The sequence below is a fragment of the Aedes albopictus genome, chromosome 1, assembly GCF_035046485.1.
Source record: "Aedes albopictus strain Foshan chromosome 1, AalbF5, whole genome shotgun sequence".
Classification (NCBI taxonomy): domain Eukaryota; kingdom Metazoa; phylum Arthropoda; class Insecta; order Diptera; family Culicidae; genus Aedes; species Aedes albopictus.
The window spans coordinates 307,269,677-307,283,052 of record NC_085136.1 but is presented as its reverse complement, the minus strand read 5'-3'; the positions used below and the strand labels follow the sequence as shown (position 1 = coordinate 307,283,052).

Sequence of the window (13,376 nt, the reverse complement as noted above, 5' to 3'; positions counted from 1 at the left end):
AAACATCCACGCGACACATCCGTGCGGCTCCGTGGAAGAAGCCACATTTGGGTTATCTTGACTAAACCAAAATTTGCGTCAAATAAGGCCTCCACTGGGTAAACATAACTTACCATTGGGTGACAATTTTTGCAGCGTTCAAACGAGAACTACCTAGTGACCACTATCGCTTCTTCTTCTTCTTTATGGCTCTACGTCCGCACTGGGACTTGGCCTGCCTCACTTCAACTTAGTGTTCTTTGAGCATTTCCACAGTTATTAGTTGAAGGGCTTTCTTTGCCTGCCAGTGCATGAATTTGTATATTGTGAGGCAAGCACAATGATACACTATGCCCAGGAGTCGAGAAAATTTCCCGACTGGAACGGGAATCGAACCCGCCGTCTCCGGATTGGCGATCCATAGCCTCAACCACTAGGCTAACTGGAGACCCCACTATCGCTGTTTGACGCAAATTTGAGTAATTCCACGGAGGTACGGGATTGCGTCAAAAGAACTTAAATTTGGGTTGATTTGCAGTTCCAAGTAAATACAACAAGAAATACATCTCTCGCCAAAAAATCTCTGTAAAAGTGTAGAGAAAAAAAAATCGTTTTTCATTAGTTGGTTGACTATACCGTGACCGGCCCTAATTCTGCGCAGTCCCTAATTCGGCGCACTATCTCGAATATACCTCAAAATCACGGACGCTAGTTCAATATTAGCTTCAAATATATTTTTTGAATATTGCTTCAATAGTATTAAAAAAGTTTGTAAAGAAAAAATTTTCAAATCAACGATCATTATTTTGTAAAAAAATAAAATGATGTCGCAAGTACTGTAAATTGCCTGAAATCCGTGTCCGTTAGCGAAACTGCTAAAAAGTTGCTTCATGAGCTGAAGCATTTTGCGAAATAAATAATGAAGAGAATGTCTGCTTTTCCATGCGCATCCTGTACTGCTGTCTTCGAGGAATCAGAATCGGCAAAAAACAATTGAGTTTTCTTCTTCTTTTTTAAATCTTCTTGTTCTTCTTAGGTGCGCAGAATTAGGAACCGGTATTAAATGTTGGTCCTAATTCTGCGCAGACATTTCAACACTAAGTTTTGAACATATAATTAATAAACAAACATCATATAAATGCCACCATAGTTATAACTAGGATATTCTATGTTTCTAGCAACCCGGTGAATGTAATTACGGCTCAACAAGTTAGTTTATGAACTTTGAAGGCTAATTTACGATTTTGAATTTTTGTTCTGATAGTTCGACCGGACTAACCACTTGTTTAAAACATTTGCTATCAACCTCGTGGGAAATTTTATGTATTCATGCAAGCATTCGTCAAATGCGAGATATGATGTGAGTTTACATGGAATTTTCTTAAACCCTGGAGTTAGACAAGAAAGAAGTCTCAGTTTGCAAACAAAAATTGTGCCACCTTGTCATGGCGAAAAAGTTTATATTGCCTTTAGAAATAAAAGTAAATTTTACTAAAATGTGTATATGCGAATAACTAAAAAGCTTTACGTAGTAGTATTCGATAATGCTACAAAATCCTTTTGTGTATTATGATTAAAATTCCCTTTGCTTAGTAATCAAAGTAGGTAGCATCAATGTTGAGGACATGCGAAGTTCCAATATGGTCGTAATGTGGTATAACAGTTGAAAATGAAGAATTCAATTGAATTTCATCTATGAATCATGTTCTCATTACAATATGTTATCTTTTTAGAGTTTTTCGCACGTACGCAGAATAAGGAACATTCCAAAAATGGGTGCGCAGAATTAGGAACAGAGACACACTTTAGAATTTTCAAGATTTAACATATAAATTGAGTGTTTTGTATAAGAATTATATTTTTCCCTCATTTACAAAGCTAATAACTATGTGCAGTCAAAAATTCAGCCAAATCGGTTCGATTTTGAATTTGTTACAGCTGATTGAAATTGAAAAAGTCTTAGATGCGCAGTATATGGGCCCTCCACGGTACTACGGAAGTCACCGAAGGCTACGTGAGTGGCATCTACGCATTTTGCGATCTGAATCAGCGACGGGCTAACCATTTCTGGAAACAATGGACCCTGGGATATCTGCCTACAGTTAGGTACTAAGCTTACGAAGACGTAAAGTGATGAACTTGCTGTAGTAATTAATAAAACCAGAAAGAATGTTTGGGTACGTGGAAGTGTTTCAAAGGATTGATTTTGTCGATATCGATTGTTGAAGAAGCTTATGCTCCTCTGAAGAGTGAGGTAGCGAGAATAAGTTCGAGGACAAACTCGTCCAAGGCGAAGTTTTTTCAGAGATATTCTAGGATGTATCTGTAACTTATTTCCTAGAGATTAATGATTATCATAAGAGTTTCTCCACGAATTTCTTCAGAAATTTTTACAGGTTTGGAGATTTCTTCATGTTTTTTTACAGGATTCCTCTTGGTATTTGTACAGGAATCGCTGTAGGGTTTCAGAGATTGTATTTGTTGTGATTAGTGTGCTTTTCCGATACTGACTCGACGCCACCGCTTTACTTATCACATGTGCGTTATAGACACACGGCATGGGATGGTTTCGTTCAAGAACACTTTGCCAATAAACGTTGAACGATTCATGATTACCATTATTGTATTTCTTTTTTCTTAGGCCTTAATCACTCACTTATAAACTAACACGAGAAAGAGAAGAATGGAAGAAGGGGCACTTGTTGACCCGTCTTTCTCGTATTTATCAAGGGAAATAAGTGAGAATAAAAAGCTGGCTACGCCAATTATCATTACCATGCATTGGTAGGAGTATTAGTTCGAGTACGCGTGGATAATGTTGTAGTTTTGCTGTAAATGTTCCATTTTCTTATCCAACACTCGTTGCAATTGTAGTACGTAAAATATCGATAGTACCGGATTCATCGATATCGTTTTAACCCTAATCAATGTGAAGTTTCTCGAATGTACCATGCAAATTGACTATGTTACCTGACCAACCAATTCTCAAAATACGAAGTAGCAACAAAAAAAAAACAGGAATGGTGAACGACAAAAGAAAGTGCGATAATAAAAATGAGCAGACAAGATGGTTTCTATGCAAACAATTCTAACGGTAAGTAAAAGTAACATATTTCATTATTCTTTTATTATTGTTTCTATTATCTGTATGCGATACATGGCAAGATAAAAAAGATCTATCAAATAGTGGCTCAAGTTTTTAGTAAAAAACTACTATACGCAAAAAAAAATCGACACCCAAGGACTTCATTTACTCTTTGAAACGTCAAGATAATACCACCACCGTCTTCTTCTTCTTTTTCTCTATGGCTCTACGTCCCCCACTGGGACTTGGCGTACCTCTCTACAACTTAGTGCTCTTAGAGCACTTCCACAGTTATTAATTGAAGGACTTTCTTTGCTTGCCATTGCATGAATTTGTATATTGTGAGGCAAGCACAATGATAACACTATGCCCCGTGGAGCGGCAATTTTTCCCGACAGGAACGGGAATCGAACCCATCGTCTCCGGATTGGCGATTCATAAAGCCTGTATCCGCAATAATCGGGACACAGAAGTACGTCAGTAGCTCTGTAATGAATCGGTAAAATCGGCCAAATAATTGACTGAGAACTCTTTGGTGTATGTTTATTATTTATGCTAAATTTCATAAAAATCGACGCATTACTTTCATCTGTGGATGGAAAACCAACAGACGTGGTTTTAAGCATTTTGTACAATCACGATCAATTTTCATTCGCATACTACATAGGTTCCCAAACTTTCAGGTCGCGCGACCCCGTTTTGCCAGCAGACGTAGTTTTCGCGACCCCCCATAAAAATTCCCTCATTTGTTGACTGTTACAGTAACATACTTTACTGTCTCTCGCGACCCCCTGGATGAAGACTGGCGACCCCTCTGGGGGGTCGCGATCCACAGTTTGGGAAACCATGGCATACTAGATGGTTCTTTTACGCTACAGTTCAAAGTTCTGTGATGATAATTATGAATTTTCGTTAGCAGTTATGATACTTATAGAGACGCTTTCTTGCAAAATTTCATCAACTTTGATCAATTGGTTTGAAAGCTACTGGTGCTGATAGCGGTCAGTGTTAGTGAAAATTTTTCGTGTTTTTCATGTGCGATTTTTGCCTATTCATAACTTTTAAACTTCTCTGCCAATTTTCATGAAATTTTCACAGAAGCTAGTTGATTATGTGTATATTATGCCTGCAAAATTTTATGATTATTGATATAGTACTTTCAATAGTACAATCGAAACAATAAAGGGTGCTGACTAATTGCTGTCTGAGGTGCTAAAATCACGTTCAGTCCCAATACATGTTTCGACTATAAAATTGTTGATAGTGCATCGATTTTTTTTTTTAAATTTTGCCTATGAAACAAATGTAGATTGAGAGGTTTGTGATCAAAATTTCAGCCATTTCCTTTGCCAAATTCAAAAGTTACAGCGTTCTCAAGCAATACTAGGGGCTGTACAAAATTCAATGGCGCACATTTTACTCTTTTGTTGCTACAACAAAAAGTACTGCACCGATTCACATGAAATTTTGTATGTGAAATGAGCACATCTTAAGATATTATTAGACAAAATTTGAGTAACTTTAATATATCTATTGCAGAGTTACAGCTGTATTTTTGTGTCCCGATTATTGTGAATACAGACTTTAGCCTTAACCACTAGGCTAACTGGAGACCCACCACCGTCGTCATAATCTCTATAAAATTTCCCTGTTGTTCCTACTGCCAAATAATCTAACAAATTCCCCTCTCTCCTTCCCGCTTTCAGATCTGCCACAGCCGATCCGGCGAGATCAACCCGGTCAAGGTCCAGAACCTGATCACGGCGTACGTGAAGAAAGCCATCGCGAAACGTCGCATTTCCGGCAACGCGATCGTATCGTCTACCACGGCGGTCACGTGATAATCATACCCCATATAGTAAACAACCGCGCATCGAGAATGAAGCTGTAAAGGACGTTTCGCGATCGAATGCTGTAAGAAATATTACGCGATCGTGTCTTCGGCGTCGTAGTCGTCGTGCGTGCGGTATCTCGGAACGAATCGGTTGCGTGTTGTTGTTCCGCCGCGTGCGGTTCCGAGTGTTTTCGTTGAAAGAAAGAATCTTCGTTTTTAAGGGTTAGAACCATTGGGGGAACAGTAGTAACGATTTGGGGAATCGTTTGAAGGGATATTGGTTGTCTCAGGTGAAACTTACAAGTATTCAAGTGATGCGCATTCATCATGAGAGCAAGAACATAAGTGGCGAAAAGTGTGCAGGAAGATCGGAAAGCCGAAAGATGATCTACATTATTGTATTATAGTATAACCCGGCAGCGTACGGTGGCAAGAAAAGGCAATGTGCAAATGAAAAAGTGTAAGTGGAACAGTGAATATACCTATCGTGAGTTTGTAGAATAGTCATAAGTTGTGAAGCAACGGAGCGTAAGTTATAATTTATTTTTTATTATACACCCTTTATTTCATCTTGAATCAAAAGAGCTTGAAATTCTATTGAACTCGTCTCGGAAATCAAGCACCGATGTAACTATTTATAAGTTTTCCATTTTTCTGAACTTTACATTCGTTAACTTTGTTTACGCTACTTATTATCGTTGGACGGGTCAATCTCGTGACTGTATGGGGACTAATCAAATCCCAATTGAGGTTCCAATCTACAATAATTCAGAGATCACTGCTGTCTCGGTTGAGCAGATAGCAATTCGTTTACAGCTGTAGGAATAGCACTAATTTGAATGTAAAACCTCTAGATGGCGTTGTTTAAGTGCAAAACTATGGAAAATTTTAAAAGATTAACCAATAAACAAACATTAGCACAGGAAGTGCTCATAGTGTGAAGTAACACAATTGTTTTTTTGTCTTACTGATATCCACTCATTGTCCGTTGAAGGGATCATTTGTGCTCATTCTGCGAATGGAGTGACGTGAGAAAAGTCGGAGTCGTATATCGAGGTGAGAAATCTCGATTCGAATGAGGTGACTCTCCATTTGATTTACACGGCGAGTCACTTCATTCGAGAGTGGATTCCTCATCTCGATATACGACTCCGACTTTTCTCACGTCACTCCATTCGCAGAATGAGCACAATTGTCTTTGTAATCTATCTTGGGTTTATCAATTCTTATCCGATAATTTTTCTTCCCTAAGGCGTAGCTGATGATCTTTTGTAACATTTCCTTTTACACGACTTGTTCAACAGCATCTTTGACTGGTGACCTAACGTTTCTATAAGAAGTTATTGAACAAAACTTTTTCATATTGGCCACCCAACTAACATTTATTGTGAATGTAAACGTCAACAAAGCGTCCTCAATACGGCTTGATGCTGAGTTACTGTGTTGTACATATAGATGGAAGCTTCTATGCAAGCCCTATACCAATGAATCTGGCGAACTTAATCAGCATGTATATGCTGTGCGAGAAGCTTCTATGCCACCAAGTCATAGCTCTTTTCTCGGCTCCTATGTAACCACTAACTGAATAACATCTTGAGAAGGCGCTTTTTCAGCCTTTTCGCAATTGTTATATAATAGTTATACGGCATCGCCAAATTAAACGATTAAATATAATTAGGTTATGGATACCGTGACGCAATACATGTGGAACTGGAATTATCACTTTTAAAATTGAATAATTAAAGTACTTGCCGCTATTTGGAATCGAACTCCCGATCTCCGTATCCACTGGTCCCGATGATGTCCTCGCTGCCACACTGCTATATATAAATAACATAGAAAATAGCCCGTTTTGTTTTACTCCAGGCAAGGCTTCATAATTGTGCCACAAGAATTCTTTAAACCTTACCCAACTTCATCTTGCTGCAAAAGCTTGTCAAACGTCAAACGCAATAATGTTTACATTGAACAAGCTGTGTGATTGCGCCAACAGATTCTTCTTCACAGCTTCTAGCTGAAAGAGTGTTCTTTAAACGGCTACGAAGCGCTGCTGTTTTGTGTTTTGGCAACATTACAAAACGTACTGTATAATAGCAGCTGTTGTAGTGGCTGGGACTCTTACTCGATTTGCACATCTTCCGGAAAATCTTCCGGCATTGAATTAAAGTGCAATAAAAGCAACCCAAATAATTTCACAGCACAGAGATGGATAGCTGTAAAGAATTTGTGTAGTAGCTATATATCCCGCTCAAAGTTTGTTTTGACAATAATGTTTACATCCGACAAGCCGTGTTGGTAAACCAACAGTTTCTTTATTACAGCTTCTAGCCGTAATGAAATCACATAACGGCCTTTAAAGCGCTGCTAGTTTGGGGATTTGTCAGTATAACGAATTGTACTGTATAGTAGCAGCTGTTTTGTTAGTGGGGACTCCTATTCCATGTGTTCAAGTTTTTACATCTTCCGGGAAACCTCCCGGAGTTGGAATAGAGTGGAGTAAAGGCAGCCCCAGTGACAAGCAATGGAATTCTGAAAACCGAGTTTGGTAGCTGGATGGTGCTTGTTTTGCAGTCGTGTATTAGCTTATGCTTTATATTTGACTAGCTTTCCTTTTATTCAGCGTTGACTGCTTTTACTCGATGGTTACACAACAGAAAGCAAATGACTGAAGCTTATAGCGCTGAAAATGTTAGTTGGGCATTTTTCGAAAATATTAGATTAGTAGAGGTTTTTAAAACCACCATCAAACCAAAATAAAAGGTATTAGATTTTATATCGGTTCTCGAAATCTACAAGACCAATTAGTCTTCAACATGTTACATGAATGTCATGGGGGTACATGGGTCCTTATGTCAGTGTAGCTGATCTGGCGATACTGGACCTAGTACCTGACATTTTTTTGCTCTATGCTTTTCTCATGAGATGTACACCAATTGGCGAGTTTTTAACCCTTTATAAGGCCGAGAGAACCAGGCACGGAATCCACTCGTTCTACATTGGAATATAAAGTACATGTGGTTTAATGAACAAAAACGTTTTTATTTTCAAAAAATTCAATGGTCGATTTTGTATGAAAAAATGGTCTAAATTCCAACTTTTTATCAACAAAGTTTAAAATGTTGTTATTTTGCGATGCGTTTATCAATCATGCTGATTTTTTGACAGGTTATTGCCCTAATATTCATGAGTTACTTGTGTGGATTTGAACTCGATTGGTCAATTATTTTGGACGATATGGCAATTTTAGTACACGCCCATTTATTATAGTACATTTTTTCAAAAGGCTGAGTTTCTAAAAGTAATGAAACAATCAAGTTGAAATTTTGTCCACTAGTAGAAGGAACATAGGGTGCGGGCACCGGTTTTGGCCAGTCTAAGGGAAATCATTTTTATAAAAATAACCAATAATCCTGTGAAAACAACCAATGCGTCAAATGAAAGGTTCCAATCTATATTTTGAAGGAAAAATGCAGAAATCAAGTCAATACTTGATTTTTGTATTAAAAGTGGCACTGGCCAAAATAGAAGTTCTGCCGCAGTTTTGGCCATATTCTTAAGTTTGGTTTCTATTTTGGCCAATCACGTGTATTTCTTATGGGAGTGGCCAAATTAGAAGCACCCTGGCCAAAATAGATATATGGGAGCTGATTTTTTAAGGAAATATATTTTTTTCTTCTAGTTTTTAATCAAAACGTGTGGTTTTCACAGCTGTAATCATCATATTGTATTAGAATTTACTAGTAAAAAATAAATTTACGACGATTTGGATCGCAACAGGCTCAATACCGCACTATGGCCAAAACTCCGGACTGGCCAAAACTGAAGCTTCTACCCTAGACCTTTCATTCTCCATCATTCGAATTTCAATTCGCTCACCACAACAGAAGTTCGAGCTTATAAACCTTAAAACAATCAAAAATGGCAGTTTTTGGAGAGACATTTTATTCTAAAAAAGCCCATTCATATTTGTTATGGCTCAAAAAAATCATGAGTGCTCACAAAGGCCTAATGTGTCCATCAGTTAAAACAGAAGTTGTAAACATTTTCGTAACGAACGGAAAAAAATATGTGTATAAGGTGGCAATATACAGTGTATCAAACAATTGCCCGTACAGTAATTTTTTGGTGAAAATAATTTTTCATTTAAATGTTTATAACTTTTTTATACGTCAATCAAAAACGCTGAAACTTTAACCAATAATAACCCATATATTAAAGCTCCATTGGTAAATTTTTGAGCGAGATCGAATAAGTTTTCTGAAAGTTATAGAACTTTTAGTAAAACTTATAAGATTTTTGAACACATTTTTAAAACATTATATCTCAATATGTACTCGATAAAATTTTTTCAATTTATTATGTGGTACATCTTATACCTAAGGCTTTCACATGCAGCTATGTTTGAGGTTTTATAGTCACTACAAAAAATATGAAAAATGTGCTTATGTAGCTGACGATGTTTAAAAATTTACTATATTTTGCACATATAATCTGCCAAACGTTTTCCACCAATAAAAGTGCATTGACTGAACGAAAAATCCATAGGACCTACTCTTCATATGTAGTTTAGTAGGTCCTGTATAAAAATATTACATTAAGAGAGTTTAAAAAAGTTGAAAACACTTGGCACTTTTATTGATCAAAATATTATAAATTTCCAAATGACACTCTGAACATATACAGATTTTTCATATTTTTTGTAGTGAATATAAAACCTCAAACGAAGCTGCATATAGAAGCCTTAGGTATAAGATGTAACACATAAAAAATTGAAAAAGTTTCATCAAGTGCATATTGAGATATAATGTTTTGAAAATGTGTTCAAAAATCTTATAAGTTTTACTGAAAGTTCTATAACTTTCAGAAAACTTATTCGATCTCGCTCAAAATTTTACCAGTGGAGCTTTAATATATGGGTTATAATTGGTCAAAATTTCAGCGTTTTTGATTGACGTATAAAAAAGTTATAAACATTTAAATGAAAAATTATTTTCACCAAAAAATTACTGTACGGACAATAATTGATTGATACACTGTAGTTGCCACTGCCTTATAAAGGGTTAAGTTATGCAATAATTGGCAATTTACCCTAATAAACAATAGATATTGTATGGCACAATACTCGATTAACAACAGGCGCCTTCCATCCCCGGTCACCCTCAATGCTCTCCTGATCACGTCCCACATGCTCCGCCCATCTCCATGCTCCACGTATTCTTGTGGTTCAGTAGTGAACAACAAATTTGCAGGGTTTTTGTGCGGCATTCTTGCAACATGCTCTAGCTGCCCACCGTATCCTTTTGGCGTCAGTCACCGGCTGGATGCTGGGTTCATCGTAGAGTGCTGCGAGCTTGTGGTTCATCCTCTGTCTTCGTTCTTTGTCTCACACCAACGCAGATTGTCCTTAGGTCCTCCTCAACTGCAAAAAGCCAACGTGTGCGCGGGCTTCCACGAAATCAACTATCCCTTCCTGATACTCTGCTGAAAATAGTTTTAGAATGGAATTTGCTTCCTTAAAACGAACCTCTCCGATGATGGATTTCAAGTCTTTCAGGATTCTGTTTGTCAGCCTAATTAGTCCGGGTAGATGTCAGTATGGTCCTTCATTTATCTTCGTTTCCATCTGTTCGTCATAGTCCTTCTTGTGCATGATAACCACCGCGTTACCTTTATCTGCCTTCCTTCTTATTCCTGTTAAAATCCTTGTCTCGTCCGATTTTTTCTTACTGTGTTGTCCTGTTTTGACGGCGTCTGCTGAGCTGTTCCTGGTTGTATGTTGGTCCTTGTTTGCAACGTTTTGTATGATCGCGTCTGACTTCGAAGCAATAGCATATCCTAACAGCTTTTTGAGGTGTGTCAATTCAATATTGTTTTACTATGAACTGATTCGTCGAACGGTTTACTACGAATCCTTCAATGGGTTGAACCACCGCAATAGTTTTGTGGGTGTCCTCTTCATAGAGTGCATCAAAAAATCTTAAATTTCGACTGTTCGTCAATCTATTATATGTGCATCATTGGTACAAATTTGGGCGCGATTGGTTAATTATTTACGAAGCTAGAACCGTCGAACACCATCGAAGGGTGCAGAACGGTTTTGGAGGAGAAGAATGCAGCGAGGGCGGTAATGCTGCAGCAAGTGACTCGACAGAACGTGGAACGTTATAAACAGAAGCGGAAACAGCAGACCCGCCTCTTTCGGGAGAAAAAGCGCCGCCTGGAAGAAGCGGAGTGTGAAGAAATGGTACTGCTGTGCCGTTCCCAAGAAACACGGAAGTTCTATCAGAAGCTCAACGCATCCCGCAACGGCTTCGTGCCGCGAGCCGAAATATGCAGGGATAAAGACGGAGGCCTCTTGACGGACGGACGTGAGGTGATCGAAAGGTGGAAGCAGCACTTCGATCAGCACCTGAACGGCGTGGAGAATGTAGGCACGGGAGCCCACGGCAACGGAGGAAACGACGACAGTGCAGCGGAGGACGGAAATGAACCAACTCCCACGCTGAAGGAAGTTAAGGATGTCATTCACCAGCTCAAAACCAACAAAGCAGCTGGTAAGGATGGTATCGCAGCTGAACTCATCAAGATGGGCCCAGAAAAGTTGGCCACCTGTTTGCATCGGCTGATAACCAGGATCTGGGAAACCGAACAGCTACCGGAGGAGTGGAAGGAAGGGGTAATCTGTCCCATTCACAAGAAAGGCGACCATTTGGAATGTGAGAACTTCAGGGCGATCACTATTTTGAATGCTGCCTACAAAGTGCTATCCCAGATCATCTTCCGTCTTCTGTCACCTAAAACAAATGAGTTCGTGGGAAGTTATCAAGCCGGCTTCATCGACGGCCGGTCGATAACGGACCAGATCTTTACCGTACGGCAAATCCTCCAGAAATGCCGTGAATACCAGGTACCAACGCATCACCTGTTCATCGACTTCAAAGCGGCATACGACAGTATCGACCGCGCAGAGCCATGGAGAATCATGGACGAAAACGGCTTTCCTGGGAAGCTGACTAGACTGATTAAAGCAACGATGGACGGTGTGCAAAACTACGTAAGGGTTTCGGGTGAACTGTCTAGTTCATTCGAATCTCGCCGGGGACTGCGACAAGGTGATGGACTCTCATGCCTACTCTTCAACATCGCTCTGGAAGGTGTGATGCGACGAGCCGGGCTCAACAGCCGGGGAACGATTTTCACAAAATCCGGTCAATTTGTGTGCTTTGCGGACGACATGGACATTATTGCCAGAACATTTGGAACGGTGGCAGAGTTGTACACCCGCCCGAAACGCGAAGCAGCAAAGGTCGGACTGGTGGTGAATGCCTCAAAAACAAAGTACATGCTGGTAGGCGGAACCGAACGCGACCGGATCCGTCTGGGTAGTAATGTTACGATAGACGGGGATACTTTCGAGGTGATGGAGGAATTCGTCTACCTCGGATTCTTACTGACGGCTGACAACAACGCGAGCCGTGAAATTCGGAGGCGCATCATCAGAGGAAGTCGGGCCTATTACGGGCTCCAGAAGAAATTGCGGTCGAAAAAGATTCACCCAAGCACCAAATGTACCATGTACAAAACGCAAATAAGACCGGTGGTCTTCTGAGGATACGAGACATGGACCATGCTCGAGGAAGACTTGCAAGTACGCGGAGTTTTCGAGCGACGCATGCTAAGGACGATCTTCGGCGATGTGCAGGAGAACGGTGTGTGGCGGAGAAGAATGAATCACGGCCAAAGCCAGGAGGATACGGTGGGCAGGGCATGTTGCAAGTATGCCGGACAACAACCCTGCAAAGCTGGTGTTTGCAACGGATCCGGTTGGCACAAGAAGGCGTGGAGCGCAGAGAGCACGATGGGCGGACCAGGTGGAGCGTGACTTGGCGAGCATTGGGCGCGACCGAGGATGGAGAGCGGCAGCCACAAACCGAGTATTGTGGCGTACTATTGTTGATTATGTCTTGGGCGCTGTCCATAAACTACGTAGACTTTTTTTGGGCCATCTCAGATCCCCCCCTCCCCCCTGGTAGACTTTTGTCCATACAAAATTTTCGAAATTTGTATGGAGCGTAGACTTTGGCCAGAACCCCCCCTCCCCCCCTAAGAGTCTACGTAGTTTATGGACAAGCCCTTGTCTTAATGATGTTGAACAAATAAATGTATGTATGTAAGGCTTAACCCATGATGTAAACTGTGTAGTTCAGCTCACGTCAACCCATAATTTGATTATTTCTTAAAATATTTACCAAACCGACTGTTGGTGTCAGTAGCTCCTCTCTGGAGCCACCAAATGCTTGTGACAGCACAACCTTCAATTGGCAGTACCATTCGTGTGGTGCTCCTATTGCGGTGGGACTAAGCAATCCTGCAGCACTCTTGTCCACAACTATCGCGGTGATGAATCGACAAACTTTCCTCAATTTGAGCAATTTTTCTAGATACTTGTTTCGACTGTATTTGTATGGATTTACGTCG

The 13,376-nt window shown here is 39.9% G+C and overlaps 1 protein-coding gene across 1 annotated transcript in view; it reads left to right on the top strand.

Moving 5' to 3' along the window:
- LOC109415279 (uncharacterized) overlaps positions 1–5,840 on the top strand; it is a 43,104-nt gene extending 37,264 nt beyond the window's left edge. Inside the window, exon 6 of the mRNA XM_019689156.3 lies at positions 4,771–5,840. Coding sequence (XP_019544701.3) covers positions 4,771–4,905 — 135 coding nt within the window. The 3' untranslated portion in view covers positions 4,906–5,840. The remainder of the gene's footprint in view (positions 1–4,770) is intronic.
- The last annotated feature ends 7,536 nt before the right edge of the window (positions 5,841–13,376 follow it).